General features: G+C 37.5%; 2 protein-coding genes across 5 annotated transcripts; one reads left to right on the forward strand and one right to left on the reverse strand.

Moving 5' to 3' along the window:
• Window positions 1-59: 59 nt before the first annotated feature.
• LOC121976797 lies at window positions 60-5,774 on the reverse strand. Of its 4 annotated transcripts, none has more exons than XM_042529148.1 (6): window positions 5,626-5,774; window positions 5,089-5,197; window positions 4,761-4,930; window positions 4,223-4,671; window positions 3,868-4,123; window positions 60-1,697 (listed from the first exon to the last, which is right to left on the reverse strand). In XM_042529148.1, the coding sequence occupies exons 3-6, from the start codon at window positions 4,866-4,868 to the stop codon at window positions 219-221; spliced, it is 2,292 nt and encodes a 763-aa protein (XP_042385082.1). In that variant the 5' UTR covers window positions 4,869-4,930; window positions 5,089-5,197; window positions 5,626-5,774; the 3' UTR covers window positions 60-218. The 4 variants fall into 4 exon arrangements, with proteins under 4 accessions (XP_042385082.1, XP_042385080.1, XP_042385081.1 ...); XM_042529146.1 differs by having other exon boundaries at window positions 5,089-5,221; XM_042529147.1 differs by having other exon boundaries at window positions 5,517-5,774.
• An 850-nt stretch (window positions 5,775-6,624) lies between these two features.
• Window positions 6,625-9,065, forward strand: LOC121978705. The gene is made up of 4 exons (XM_042531008.1): window positions 6,625-6,779; window positions 7,983-8,276; window positions 8,351-8,420; window positions 8,538-9,065. Exons 1-4 carry the CDS (start codon window positions 6,625-6,627, stop codon window positions 9,063-9,065), a joined length of 1,047 nt encoding a protein of 348 aa, XP_042386942.1.
• Window positions 9,066-13,115: the final 4,050 nt, after the last annotated feature.

Consider the following 13,115-nt stretch of genomic DNA (forward strand, 5'->3'; position numbering starts at 1 on the left):
TTGGCATTTCAGGCATCTCGGCATATCAAAGATCACAGTTCGGTTAAGGGTTCAAGAGATAACAAAATGTTACAACACTTAAGCACGCCACAGCCTTCGAATAATTTTGTTTTGGCACCTTCTAGGGCAAAATAGACACTATGGTTTCACATCAAAGGTCATAACTTAATATCATAATAAGAACAAATCCTCCTAATGATCAGACATTTTAAACTATACTACAGAGTTCGCATACTGGATTGTGCCCCGTTACCACCATACAAGGAGTACTGATCTTGAGGACGCATTTGGTTTCTTGCATCTGTTTGAGGCCTCGAAACCCTGTCATGAAGAGTTGTTCCCCCTCTTGTCAAGTCCGAGTATGGAAGGGAATATCTACTTTGAGAAGGCTCTTCAATGCCAAAGTGTTCAAAATATTGCCGGTGCACTGAGCTTGCAGATCTACTATGGAACGTTGTTCCATCTCTAATCGGGTTTGATGGCAGGGAATGTCGGCTGAAAAGAGGAAGTTCCCTGGCTCGAGGATAACTGTTAAAGTTCTGTCCTCCAGAAGGAACACCAGTTCCATTTGAGAAGGGTATCTGGTCTGCTTTCAAGTATGAGTAAGGTAAGGTACTCCTGGTAGAAGCAGGAATGCCTATAACTGGATGGTAATTACCAATATCAAATTTAGTCATGGAATTCTTGGGCCCAGCTTCAAAATAAGGAATCGCTGTGTGATCATCATCACCTGCGGTGATGGCACATCCAGGGAGTGGATAGCTGGCTGCCAAACTTACTCCTGAACTGTAAAAGTCACTCCCTGAGCTCTGTGCCTGAGGAAAAATATCAGTCGGTAGTCTGAATAAGCTGGAAGAACTGCTTGGACCTTTCAAACTTTCACCAAGTATATTTGTCCTAGTATGGCTAGTGCTTGCTGATGGAAAAGTTGCCTTGATGCCTTGACCTGGCAAAGGCAATTTATGGAGATCTTGTTTTAAGGACATCTTGGCTTGGTGAAGAGCTTCCAGGACTCCTCCGAGGTTGTTGCTGGTTGATTGATATGGTTTTGTGTAAGATGGTTCTTGAGTGCTTGATAATGGCCATTTTTGTATCTCTTTCCAGGAATTAGTGGCAGAATTGCTTCCAATTGGTAGTGAATCAATATGGCTTTGTGCAAGTATATCATTGTTATTACTAGATCCACTGTCAGAGGTTTCATGTACTAGAATATCACTCTTCTTATGAAAAGAACCAGACATAGTGCTTACTTGGGTTGGAAATGCAATCTCGACAAAACAGGCCTCAATGTCACTAACTTCCACATGTTGACCTATTTGAGCCACTGAGCCATCAGCACTAGCCATAAAGTTACTTCTACTTTGAGTTCCAGATAGCTCAGTAGGCAGGAAGGCATTTAATTCATAACCTTTTCCTTTGAGCCTGTTGTCAATATTTCCTGAATGTTCATCATTTAATGTATTACCCGCAGGATGTTCACCATCTGATGTATTAGGAGGTTGTACACAATTTGATATGTCGAGCACGGGATTTTTAGATGGGCATTCAAGTTCTTGGCTCCCAGGGAGAATCACAATACCATCTGATTTTGCTTGGTAGTTTTCATATGCTATTTTCTCAAAACATGCAAATGCATCTTTCTGGGGTTCAGCATTGATCTCAGTGACACGACACAGTATCTCAGATTTGGAGAGGTCCTAAATATTGAGAAAAAGAATGAGAGAAAAATATCAACAAAACTATTAGCCAAAATGTTCATATGCTCCAAAAAACAATAGAAAAAATAGCATTGGTTCAGCAACAAAAATGCAGCTTCTCTGATCACAATGCTTAGGGCCCATGAGACATGGAGGAAGCTGGAAGCAGTAGTTTAAAGTAGGAAAGCAATTTCAACAAGAATAGCAAAGAACTTGTGTATATATAATTTCAAAGTGGAGAAAGTGTACAAAACTTATTGGATAAGCATAAATTGTAGTGAAGAAAGATAAAAGTAAAAATATAAGTGCTAGATGATTGACTTCTATTGTATACTAAATTTTCTTCATACTAAAAATTATAGGATGTACTTTAAAAGAATTAGTTCTTGTGGATAAAACTTATCGGATATGTGAGGCAAGCAAAGACACAGATAGGAGAAAGACAGCAAACAAACATGGAAAATAGAGTACTGCATTAGGAAACATGAGCCAAAAGCAATAAAGAATTAGTAAATACAAATAGAATGAAACATCTGTGGCTTCACAGGAGTTGCACTATTGAAGCAAGGAGAATGAGTGGTAAAAAAAAAGTAGTGCAAGTTCCAAGTAAAGTTAAAAGATCTTGAAGTCAATGTGGCCACGATTGAGATCCTTTCTAGGAACCATAAAAAATTCATCAGAACAGATCATATAATCATAGCATAGGATCATCAGACTGTACCATTTAACATTTTTGCATAAATTGTATTTGAGATTTAGAATTTATGGTATATATATATACTATTAATTTGAACATCTAAAAATTGCATCATTGTAGAAAATAAGTGAAACATGTAATACAACGTGAAGGGTTAAAAATTCCACACTATTTCTAAACATAATTAAAATGAGTGTTGTAGTATCATAAAATATTTTTATTGGTCCAACTTTTATTAAAATAGATGATAATGGAAATGGTTAAAAAAAAAAATTTCTACTTGGAATTTAAAATTAAAGAGATGCTTACTTTTTTTAGTGTCTTTCCAATCAAGTCATGATTTTCCGAATCAAGATTCTATTTAGGAATGAGTAGAATTATGCGATCAAAACATAATTGAGATCCTAAGATTTGAGTTTTCTAAATTAAATGATTATGAGAATCCATGTCTTACATTGAAACACTAAGTGAACATAAAATAAGATTGATAGGATTATGAGATCATAGTTGATACAGTGATGAAGAGGGACCCCATCAAAGAAGGGTCAAAGAGAGAAAAGGCCTGGTAATATGGAGGTCAAGGTCAAAAATAGTCAAAGGCCCTGGTCGGCCGATCGGGAGCCCCCGGCCGGGCGAGGATGCCAAACGGCTAACCTCCGGTAGCGACGACTGGAGTTAAGAGGTAAGCATCAATCCCCGACAAGCCAATCCTCGCCGATCGAGTAGCATGGCCGGTCGGACAAAGGTAACCACTAACAGTTAGGAAGCAAAGGAGACAAGCAACTCTGAACGGCACGACCGAATGAGGCCAGCTAGTCCCGAGCAGGATCCGATCAGCCTACAGTGGGATCCAACTGCATATCTCATCGTACCCTTTTGGAGGCTTGTGCCATTGACAATGGAGCATGTCCAGCAGCCAGACTGTCCTTTAGAAGCTTCCCACCTGTCACATCAGAGATTTGCATGCTCGCTTAAAAAAAGGTGTTAGGGGAACTTTTTGATTTGTCTTTTCCTATGACATTTTGAAAAACATGTGTGCGCTTGGAAATACGTGCACAAACACTACAGTGACACTATAAAGGGAGTTCCCATCTACAGGCGAAGGAATGCGCAATTTTTTTACTATTCAACACGTTCTTTGCTACAACATTCTTACTATTCTCCACTGTGCCGGAAACTAACTTGAACATCGACGGGCCGACGTCGGGAACCCCTTCCCGACTCGATACTAACGCCTTTTGTGTTGCAGGACCACGCGGAGTCATCATTTAGTCAACCCCACAACCACGTCCCCAGCTTGCCACCTTCTCCGCTTTCGAACAAGATCAATAGTCAATTAAGATGTTATTTGAAATTTGAGTCTTTTGAGCAAATTTGGATTATAGGTGGCAAACTTGACAACCAGATTTAAACTAAACTTGCAAAACTCTTTGCAAAAGTTTTGTTGCCTCCATATCATAAGGAAAACCTTACCAGATTTGAGCTTTTATTCTCATTGTATTTCTTCTCCCATTCTTGTTGAGCTTTTTCTTCTGCCTCAAACTGACCTATCAGCTGAGCTTGCTGCTCCAAAACTCTTTCCATTTCTTCATCTCTCTCATTCCCAATTCCATCAGCTTCTTTCTTTTCCAAACTTGCCAAAGATGTCAGACTTCCAGAAACTTTCACAGATAAGTTAGCTAAGTCATCACTGTTAATTGCATAATCATCTCTCATCTCTGCGGATGATCTGGTAGAGCACCAACTCAATTTCATCATTTTCAAACTTGCAAAATAAAACAGGATCTAATATGATTCAAGACAATGACGTAAGAGAAAAGGAGCATACCCCACTTCTTTCCGTTTTATTCTTCGGCATGACTTTCCCAAGTTATATTTTGGAGAAGATTCGACATATGATGTAAAACTATTTCGCCTTTGTCTCGGCCTGTCCTGCTTTCCTTTGGTCTTTCTAGAAGAATCTGGGCTGCTACTATGGCTTTTCCATGACAAGCTCCCAACTTGAGAGGATGAATCTTCGAGGTAAGAATTTGATTGTGTATCTCCAACAACAATCCTCTCTTCATTTGCCTTTGTACATACTTCACTTTCTCCAAAGTCTTCCTCACACCCTCTCTCAGCAATGGGACTTTCATCTTTGTCAGAGCTAGAATCGATTGCATCAGAGAGATCATTAATCCCATTAGTTTCTAGAATGGAGACAGCCTCCATTGCTGCCTGTTCCGCTTTCCTCCTCTGGATATTCATAATTCTAAGTTGCTCCTCTAATTCCATGACCTGAATATGAAACATTAACAAACCCACTAAATCATATAACACCCAAAGCAGATTTCTCAGCAAGAAACATGACAGCATATACAGCTAACCCTTTTAGCTAATTGGTCAGCTTTTTCCTTCGCAGCTTTAGAAACAGTCCTCTCAGATAGTAATCTAGCTCGAAGGAACTCAATGGTCATTGTTGTCGAGTCACTCATGATGTGTACCAGCAAAAATTTAACAATCTAAATCTCAATATCCTCCAAAATGAATCATTTCTCTGAGAAGGTATCACAATCAAATTAGGCAAGTAATCAGAAATATCTATGACAATAAGTAAAAAAAAAAAAGGACCAAAAGAACAATGTATTGTATGATAAACAAATGAGCAAGAAATTGGAGAGATCAAAACAGCAATTGAAACAATTAAGTACAAACCTGCTGAGGAGTCAGTTTGGTAACGAAGAAACTACATCAAAGAGATGCAGATCCAGCCTTTATGCTTTACTCCCTTAGCATCAGCAGATCATTGGGAAGTCCTTTCTAACTGCACCAGTTTACGAACCAGCAACTAGAAAATAAATTCAAAGCTGTTTACTTATATGCTGTGGATATCGACAACACCAGATCAAAGCATTAACTCCTAATGAAGACAGACAAGATGAAAGGGAAAAAAGGAAAAAGAGGAAAAGTTTAAAAGCTTCCTCCTTTAATAAGTAATTTCAAATTTTCGAAAAAAATTCGACACTCGCCCATCTGTGACACTTTACTTTACCAACTCCATGATAAGAACGCTACAGATTGGCACAACCTTGATTGATCAATAGATCCAAACACAGAGCGAGATTAGAAAGCCAAGAGACTACCTTTAGCACCAAAACCTCCGCAGATAAAACGAAGGGATTCCCATCCGTGAACTACTCCACAACGAGATCAACAAGAACAGGAACCCGACAAAGAGACGCGGTTGAGTACCTGGGAAATCGATCGGTAAGCTTCTACCTAGCGATAGATCAGAGATCGATCAACAGTTCTCCTCTTCCTAATCTTCCCAGTCGCAACCGGTTTCTCAGAGAGCGTGCGAGGAAGTCTTATTTTATTCTCACCCACGCCACGAATTTCATGTTGACCCTTGAAATTTCAAGGGAAAATATATATTCTTTAACTCCTCTTAACAATTTGCGACATATATCAGTTTAATTTTTTTTTTTGTTACCTCTCATAAGATTTTATATTTAATCCAGTAAGTTATATTAAAAAAATATGTAAAATAAGTGAATTGATGGGGGGAATTCAACATTTTAACTTATTGAAAATAAATAGTTTCATTAAATTATTTAGTTTTAGCAGACAAGAATATTTAATTTCACTAAGAATACATCTAAATTAAAATTTAAAATTATTAATTAAATATTATATATATATTTGTTTTATTTTTTTTAAAAAAAATGTATCTCTCAAAGAAAGAATGTGTATAATTTTTCTTCATTTTTTTAAAAAAAAATGTGTAAACGCATTTGTTTAGGAAAATATAAATTCACGTGGACTTGTTAAAATATGATAATTTTAGTATTGCAATAATTTAAAAAGTCAAAAGCAAACCCAAAAGCAATTTCTAATTAGTGAAAATAAGTTAGATGAAGAAAACTATTTTAACTTCTTTTACTTAATTTTTTAAAAAATATTTATCAATTAAATTTGAGTATTGTTGAAATTCTTTAAAGATAAAATTTACATAATAACACATTTTGTTAGAGTTGATAATATTAAACTCAGATAATACAATCTCGACTATTAATCTGAAATATCAAAATTGGAATCATGGGCGGAGCTTACATGGGCCCAGTGGGCCCTAACAAAAAGAAAATATTATTAAGATTTTTTTTTTTTGTCCTAAATCAACCCCTAAGTAAACTAATCGCTCTGTTCCCCTCTTCACAATAACCTCACGACAAACAACCTGTCCACGCCATGATGCCGATTCGTCGAGACGCCGAACCTACAGAGGCCAAAGATAGAGGAATACACGAGTTGAGAGAAAAGTATTATGTGCGACCACCGAACCACACTGTCGGCTACACGCTTGCAACAACTTCACAAACACCTCCGGCGCAAGTCGTCGTAGGCTTGTAGCTCACGGGTCACACGGCTGAAATACCCATCCTCAGTAGTCAGTCCTTCCTCGCCGCCTCCTCTTCGACTTCATCTTCCTCCCTTAGTCTCTTGCCGCCGCACTCCATAGCAAACTAAGAAGCTTAAGGTAACCCTTAACCCTAAATATTTTTTTTTCTTGTTCCGAACAAAGACCAGCGAGGCACTTCTAACTTCCAAGTTCTAAGTTTTGTTTCCACAAGGACCACGACTAATATTAGTTATCTGTATATTGTTTTGTGTTTCTACCATATGCTTACAAAATTAAGAGCTACTAATGTTATAGTTAACTATGAGAGAAAATTATCGCAACCAATTCGGTCCTGCAATGCCTGCGTCGTAGCGTACGAGTGCAACCAATTCGGTCCTGCACTTAACGACCATCGCTGCCTTGGTGTGACCGCGTCACTGCTCAGCATAAATCCATTGTTTTTATTCATGTTTATACATTGATGTTTACTTAATTTTGCTTAGTTATTTACACTTCTATTATGCAATTAAGCAATAAGCATGAGTTTTATCTTTAATATTAGGTGGTTTTAGAATTTTGTTTAAGTTTGGATTGTTAATTCATTTTTTATTTTTTTATATTAGGAAATCTCTATGTCTACAATGCATAGATTTTTTAAAAGAAAAACTCCATAAAAGAACAAAATATTGGAGATGTTACAGTTGGAGAATTTGATTTTTCACAATTACCAGCAGATCCTGACTAAGGATTCCAATTTGTTCTTATAATGCTAGCATTAGGGATCAAGTTTGAAGGATATATTTGCAAAAATGCCCATGTCAACCTTCAGGTTATGAATTCCCAAAATGAAAATTTGGAGTAAACCAATTTAGACGGTTTAATCCTTCATGGTTTAAGGAATTTGGTGATTGGTTGGAATATAGTATAGAAAAAGATGCGACGTATTGTTTGTATTGGTATCTCTTCAAGACAACTAAGGGAAAACAAGCAGGAGGAGAGACTTTTGTTAGTGAATGATTCACAAATTGGAAGGGTATAGATAGACTAATATTCATGTTGGCCTACATGATAGTGAACATCATAAAGCTCGAATGAATTGTGAAGCTTTGATGAATCAAGATGAGCACATTCAATTAATTTTGCACAAACAGTCAAAGCAAATGCGAAATGATTATCGTATCTGTCTCAATGCTTCGATTGATTGTATCAGAGTTTTGTTGCGACAAGGGAATTCATTTTGGGGTCATGATGAGACTGAAGGTTCTCTTAATCCGGGTAACTTTCTTATTCTACTGGAGTTTTTAGGTGCTCATAATAAAGAGATTAATGATGTGATATTGAAAAATGCTCCTAAAACTTGTAAGTTAACATCACCCGATATTCAGAAGGATATAGTAAAGGCCTGTACAACTGAAACAATTAATGTTATTATCAAAGATATTGGTAATTCATTATTCTCTATTTTAGTTGATGAATCTTGTGATGTGTCAATGAAGGAGCAAATGTCAGTTGTTTTGCGCTATGTGGATAGTAGTGGCATGTAAATGAGCGTTTTATTGGAATTGAACATGTTACTAGTGCTACAACACTCTCACTTAAAGCTGCTATTGATATGATGTTCTCTAAATATAATTTGAGCATAGCTAATGTGAGAGGACAAGGTTTTGATGGAGCAAGTAATATGCAAGGTAAATTTAATGGTCTAAAAGCACTCATTTTAAAGGAAAACCCATGTGCATTTTACATATATTGTTTTGTCCATCAGCTTCAACTAGCTCTTATAGCTGTGACCAAGAAAAATCTTTCGATTTCTAATTTCCTTCGTATTGTTGGTGATGTGGTAAATGTTGTTGGATCATTCTGCAAATATTCTGATCTTCTTAAGGAGAAACATTTAGATTTTATTGTTGAGACATTGGAGAGAGGTGAAATATCAAGTGGTCGAGAACTTAATCAAGAAACTACCCTTCAACGTGCTGGGGATATACGTTGGGGGTCACATTACAATTCTTTGATCAGTTTGATTTCTATGTTCTCTGCTGTCAATAATGTGCTTGAAATGATTTCAGAAGATAATTCTAGTTCTCTTGATCAAAAAACTGAGACATTTAATTTATTGGAGTCAATACTTTCAATTGATTTTGCATTCAATCTACACTTGATGAAACATGTCTTAAGGATTTCGAGTGAATTGTCGACGACATTACAAAAGAAAGATCAGGATATTGTAAATGCAATGGATTTGGTACAAGTATGCAAACACCGACTCCAAAATATGAGAGAAGATGGTTGAGATTCATTTTTAGAGAAGGTTCACTATTTTTATCGACAACATTACATTGATTGTCCCAAAATGGATGATATGTTCACACGTTGGGCACCACATGGTCGTCCCCATCGTAATCCACCAGAAGTGACAAATTTACATCACTATCGAGTTGATTTATTCTATGGTGTTATTGATATGCAACTTCAAGAATTAAATGATCGTTTCTCAAAGGCAAGTACAGAGTTACTTCTTTGAGTAGCTTGTTTGTGTCCACAAAACTCTTTTTTAGCTTTTGACAAGAAAAAATTATTGCAACTGATTGAGTTTTATCCACAAGATTTCTTAAGATTTTGTTCTTCTCGTACTTGATGATCAACTTGAAACTTATATATGTGATATGCGTTCTAACAAAACATTTCAAGAATTGAAAGACCTCGGTGATCTTTCAGAGAAGTTAGTTATGTCAAAGAAAAGTATGGTGTATCCATTGATTTTTAAGCTTTTGACATTAACATTAATTTTACCAGTTGTGACTGCGACGGTAGAGAGAGTGTTTTCTACCATGAGAATTGTGAAAGACAGGTTGCGCAATCGAATGAATGATGATTGGATGAATGATAGTCTTATTGTCTATGTAAAGAAAGATATGTTTCTAATGGTTGATAATGAAGCTATTATACAAAAGTTTTAAAATATGAAGACTCGAAAAGAACAATTGTAAGGTAATTATGTTGTGATATTTGATTTCATATTGTATGCTTTGTTAACAAAAGAATTAACTTCTTGACTTGAAATCTTTACAACTCTCCTTTGAAATTAATATATTCTTTAAAAAATTATGTAGTTCTACTAATGCCGAATATGTCACGTTATCATTATAAGTTTTAGCTTTCCATTTTGAATTTTGATAGCAAGTGCTAATTTGTTTGATTCATTTGCAGCTATTTCTATGCAGATTTTAATGTGGATGATGCTGGCTTGATATTTGAAAATTATGAAGAACTTTTGAGTGCATCTCATAGCCAAGAATCTGTTTGAAGATGGTGGAATAGATAGTTTTTTTTATATTAGGGAGGCTAATCCGGTTGGACAAACTCATCGGGTTAGTTTTCATTTTATCATTTGGGATTTAATTATTATGTCAGCTTCTATATATCATGTGCTGCTACGAAACATGATTAACTATTCCTTTCTCTAGTTCTTTCCAATGAGGCACCCTCAATATATATATTGCTTATACTCTGTGATCTTTCATTTTATACCATGCATAATTTTGCAATTATAAAATTTTAATTTTGTTTTGCTTTATTTAATATATTATATTATTGCCTACACTCAACCAATATCCTAGCTCCGCCCATGATTGGAATCACCTATGCAAATCGAGACAACTTTGAAAATTTTAAACCACTAAAATTCTAACACTTTGAGCATTTTTATAGTTTAAATGAAGGCCTTTAATCCTAAATAATGTTGGTCCCTTGAGATCGATAAGAGGAGATAAATTGTCTAAAAATAAAATGTAAATTTTTCTCAATTTATAGCTTGATTAATATAAATACTTGTAAAAAAGAAACTAATTAACAAAAAGAAATAAAGAAGAAATAGATCATTTACTTAGTTTGGAATCAGGGAATTGTTAATCCAAGACGTTGAAAGCTCACTAACAAATCTCCTTCAAGCGGAGAAGCCTCTTATAACGGTTAAAATACTCAATTGCAAAACTAAACAACAGAAGAATCGTTTACAAGTGTTGTGTTTAGCTACTGGGATCAAAGCTGTATTTATAGCCTTGATTCGGGCGCTTGGAAGGGTTCCGGGCGTCTAGGTGTTGATAAAATTTTATCCACGACGCAACGGATTGCAACAGGTGACATTTCGATAAGATTTTTTGTCCGGGCACCTGGACCAGGTCCAGACTCTAGGATCGAGTTGAGCTAACTTTTGACCAGGGCATGGCCTAGGGCGCCCAAGTCCAGGCGCGGGTGGTCCAGGCGCCCGAAATAGTTCCGAGAGCCCAGGTTCAAGCCCTGGGTGGTCTGAGCGCCCAGAATAGCTCCAGGCATCCGGATCAGAGTCAACTCTGTGTTGACTTTTGATCTGGGTCTTTCGCTCCGACTCCGCTTGCTTGGATGATTTCGACCATTTGGAATATGACTCATTCGAACCCATTTTCTGGCCTTCTCAAGTAATATTCCGCTCTGGCTTCTCATCCCTCGAAACCATCGCGCGCTTCCTTCTCATCTGCCAACGTACGCTTCCACAACGTCTCGTCCCTCGGATGCACCGAGCCCGTTGACTCTCTCCTATGCCGTCCTTCTCACTAGCTGTGTCTTTCGCTCGACCTTCTGTGCTTCTAAGTTCCTGCACACTCAAACACAGGGCATCAAAATATAACAGGACCTAACTTGACTTAGTTAATCAGGCGCCCGGATCTTAATTCTTTTGATACTCATTTCACGACAAAATTCAGGTTTATCAAGTGCCCGGATCGAGCTGAGCCAGCTTTCGACCAGGCATGGTTCAGGGCGCCCTGGCTGGCCTCGGTGGTCCAGGCGCCCAGACCATAGTTAACTCTATATTGACTTTTAGTCCGGGTCTTCTGCTCCGGCTCCGTTAGTTTGGTGATTTCGACCATCCGGAATAGGACTTGCCCGAACTCATTTTTCGACCTTCTCAAGCAACCTTCCACTCCGGCTTCTCATCCCTCGGAACCACCGCGCGCTTCCTTCTCATCCGCCGGCATACTCTTCCGTAGTGCCTCGTCCCTCGGACACACCAAGCTGATTGACTCTCTCTTGTGTCTGTAGAAATTAACGCCAAAGAAAAAGAGTAGTCATCTTTATATGTATGAATCAAAAGATAAAGAGTACAAGGCCTTATATAGTTAATTACAAGAAAAAGTCTAAAGAAAAAATCTAAACAAACCTTAACTGAAAAGGTAAAAGACTAAATTGTCCTCAAGGCTATAAACAAATAATTCTGATTAATTATATAATCTAACATCCCCCCTCAAACTCACGATGCTACAGCCAGAAGCATTGAGAGTTTGTCAGATAAAAACCGAAAACGTGAAGCGGAGTGAGCCTTGGTAAACATATCAGCTATCTGTAGTGAGGAAGAAACAAAAGGTAGTGTGATAGTGCCAAGCTGTAGATGATGACGAGTAAAATGACAATCTATCTCAATATGCTTCGTTCTCTCATGAAAAACTGTATTGCGCGCAATCTGAATGACACTCTGATTATCACAATGAAGAGCAGTAGGTTTTTGAAGAAAAACTCCCATATCTGCAAGCAACCAACGTAGCCAAACAATCTCACAAGTGGCGGTAGCCATGACACGATACTCAGCTTCTGTGGAGGATCTAGAAATAACATCTTGCTTCTTGCTCTTCCAAGAGATAAGAGAATCTCCAAGAAAAATACAGAAGTCGGTGGTCGACTTACGATCCGTAAGATCACCCGCCCAATCAGCATCAGAATATGCACAAAGTTCTAACGAGGAAGTAGAAGGGAATAAAAGACTCTGAAACTGAGTTCCTCGAAGATACCGAAGAATGCGAAGAACAGCAGCCCAATGAACTGTGGTCGGTGCAGTGACAGACTGACTAACCACATGTACAGCATATGCAATATCAGGACGAGTCACAGTGAGATACACCAAGCTTCCCACAACTGTACGGTAGAGATTAGGATCAGGCAAAGGAGAACCATCTGAAGGAGAGTACCTAACATTAGTCTCAAGGGGAGTATCAACTACCCTGTTGTCAGTGAGATGTGCACGCTCAAATAGATCAGCTATGTACTTTGACTGAGACAAAAGATAGCCTTTAGGTGAAGAGGCAATCTCGATCCCCAGAAAATAGCGTAATGATCCCAAGTCTTTCATAGCGAAACAATGAGCTAATTCAAACTTCAAGGACTCAATTCCATTAAAATCATCACCGGTAATAATCATGTCATCCACATATAAAGACAAAAGTATACGACCTGTACGCGTACTCTTGACAAATAAAGCTGAATCATGATTACTGGAACGAAAGCCAAGTGAGGTAATCACCATGGAGAACTT

This window comes from Zingiber officinale, chromosome 4B, assembly GCF_018446385.1.
Source record: "Zingiber officinale cultivar Zhangliang chromosome 4B, Zo_v1.1, whole genome shotgun sequence".
Lineage (NCBI taxonomy): Eukaryota > Viridiplantae > Streptophyta > Magnoliopsida > Zingiberales > Zingiberaceae > Zingiber > Zingiber officinale.

Bases quoted from the DNA above. Each gene is read 5' to 3' on its own strand.
- LOC121978705 (XM_042531008.1), top strand. From the start codon at position 6,625: ATGCCGATTCGTCGAGACGCCGAACCTACAGAGGCCAAAGATAGAGGA. The intron at 6,780-7,982 runs GTAGCTCACGGG...TGATTGTATCAG, and splicing joins GCGCAAGTCGTCGTAGGCTT to AGTTTTGTTGCGACAAGGGA. The intron at 8,421-8,537 runs GTGAGAGGACAA...TTTGTCCATCAG, and splicing joins ATAATTTGAGCATAGCTAAT to CTTCAACTAGCTCTTATAGC.
- LOC121976797 (XM_042529148.1), bottom strand. From the start codon at position 4,868: ATGAGTGACTCGACAACAATGACCATTGAGTTCCTTCGAGCTAGATTA. The intron at 4,672-4,760 runs GTTAGCTGTATA...TTTCATATTCAG, and splicing joins CTGACCAATTAGCTAAAAGG to GTCATGGAATTAGAGGAGCA. The intron at 4,124-4,222 runs GTATGCTCCTTT...GTGCTCTACCAG, and splicing joins ATAAAACGGAAAGAAGTGGG to ATCATCCGCAGAGATGAGAG.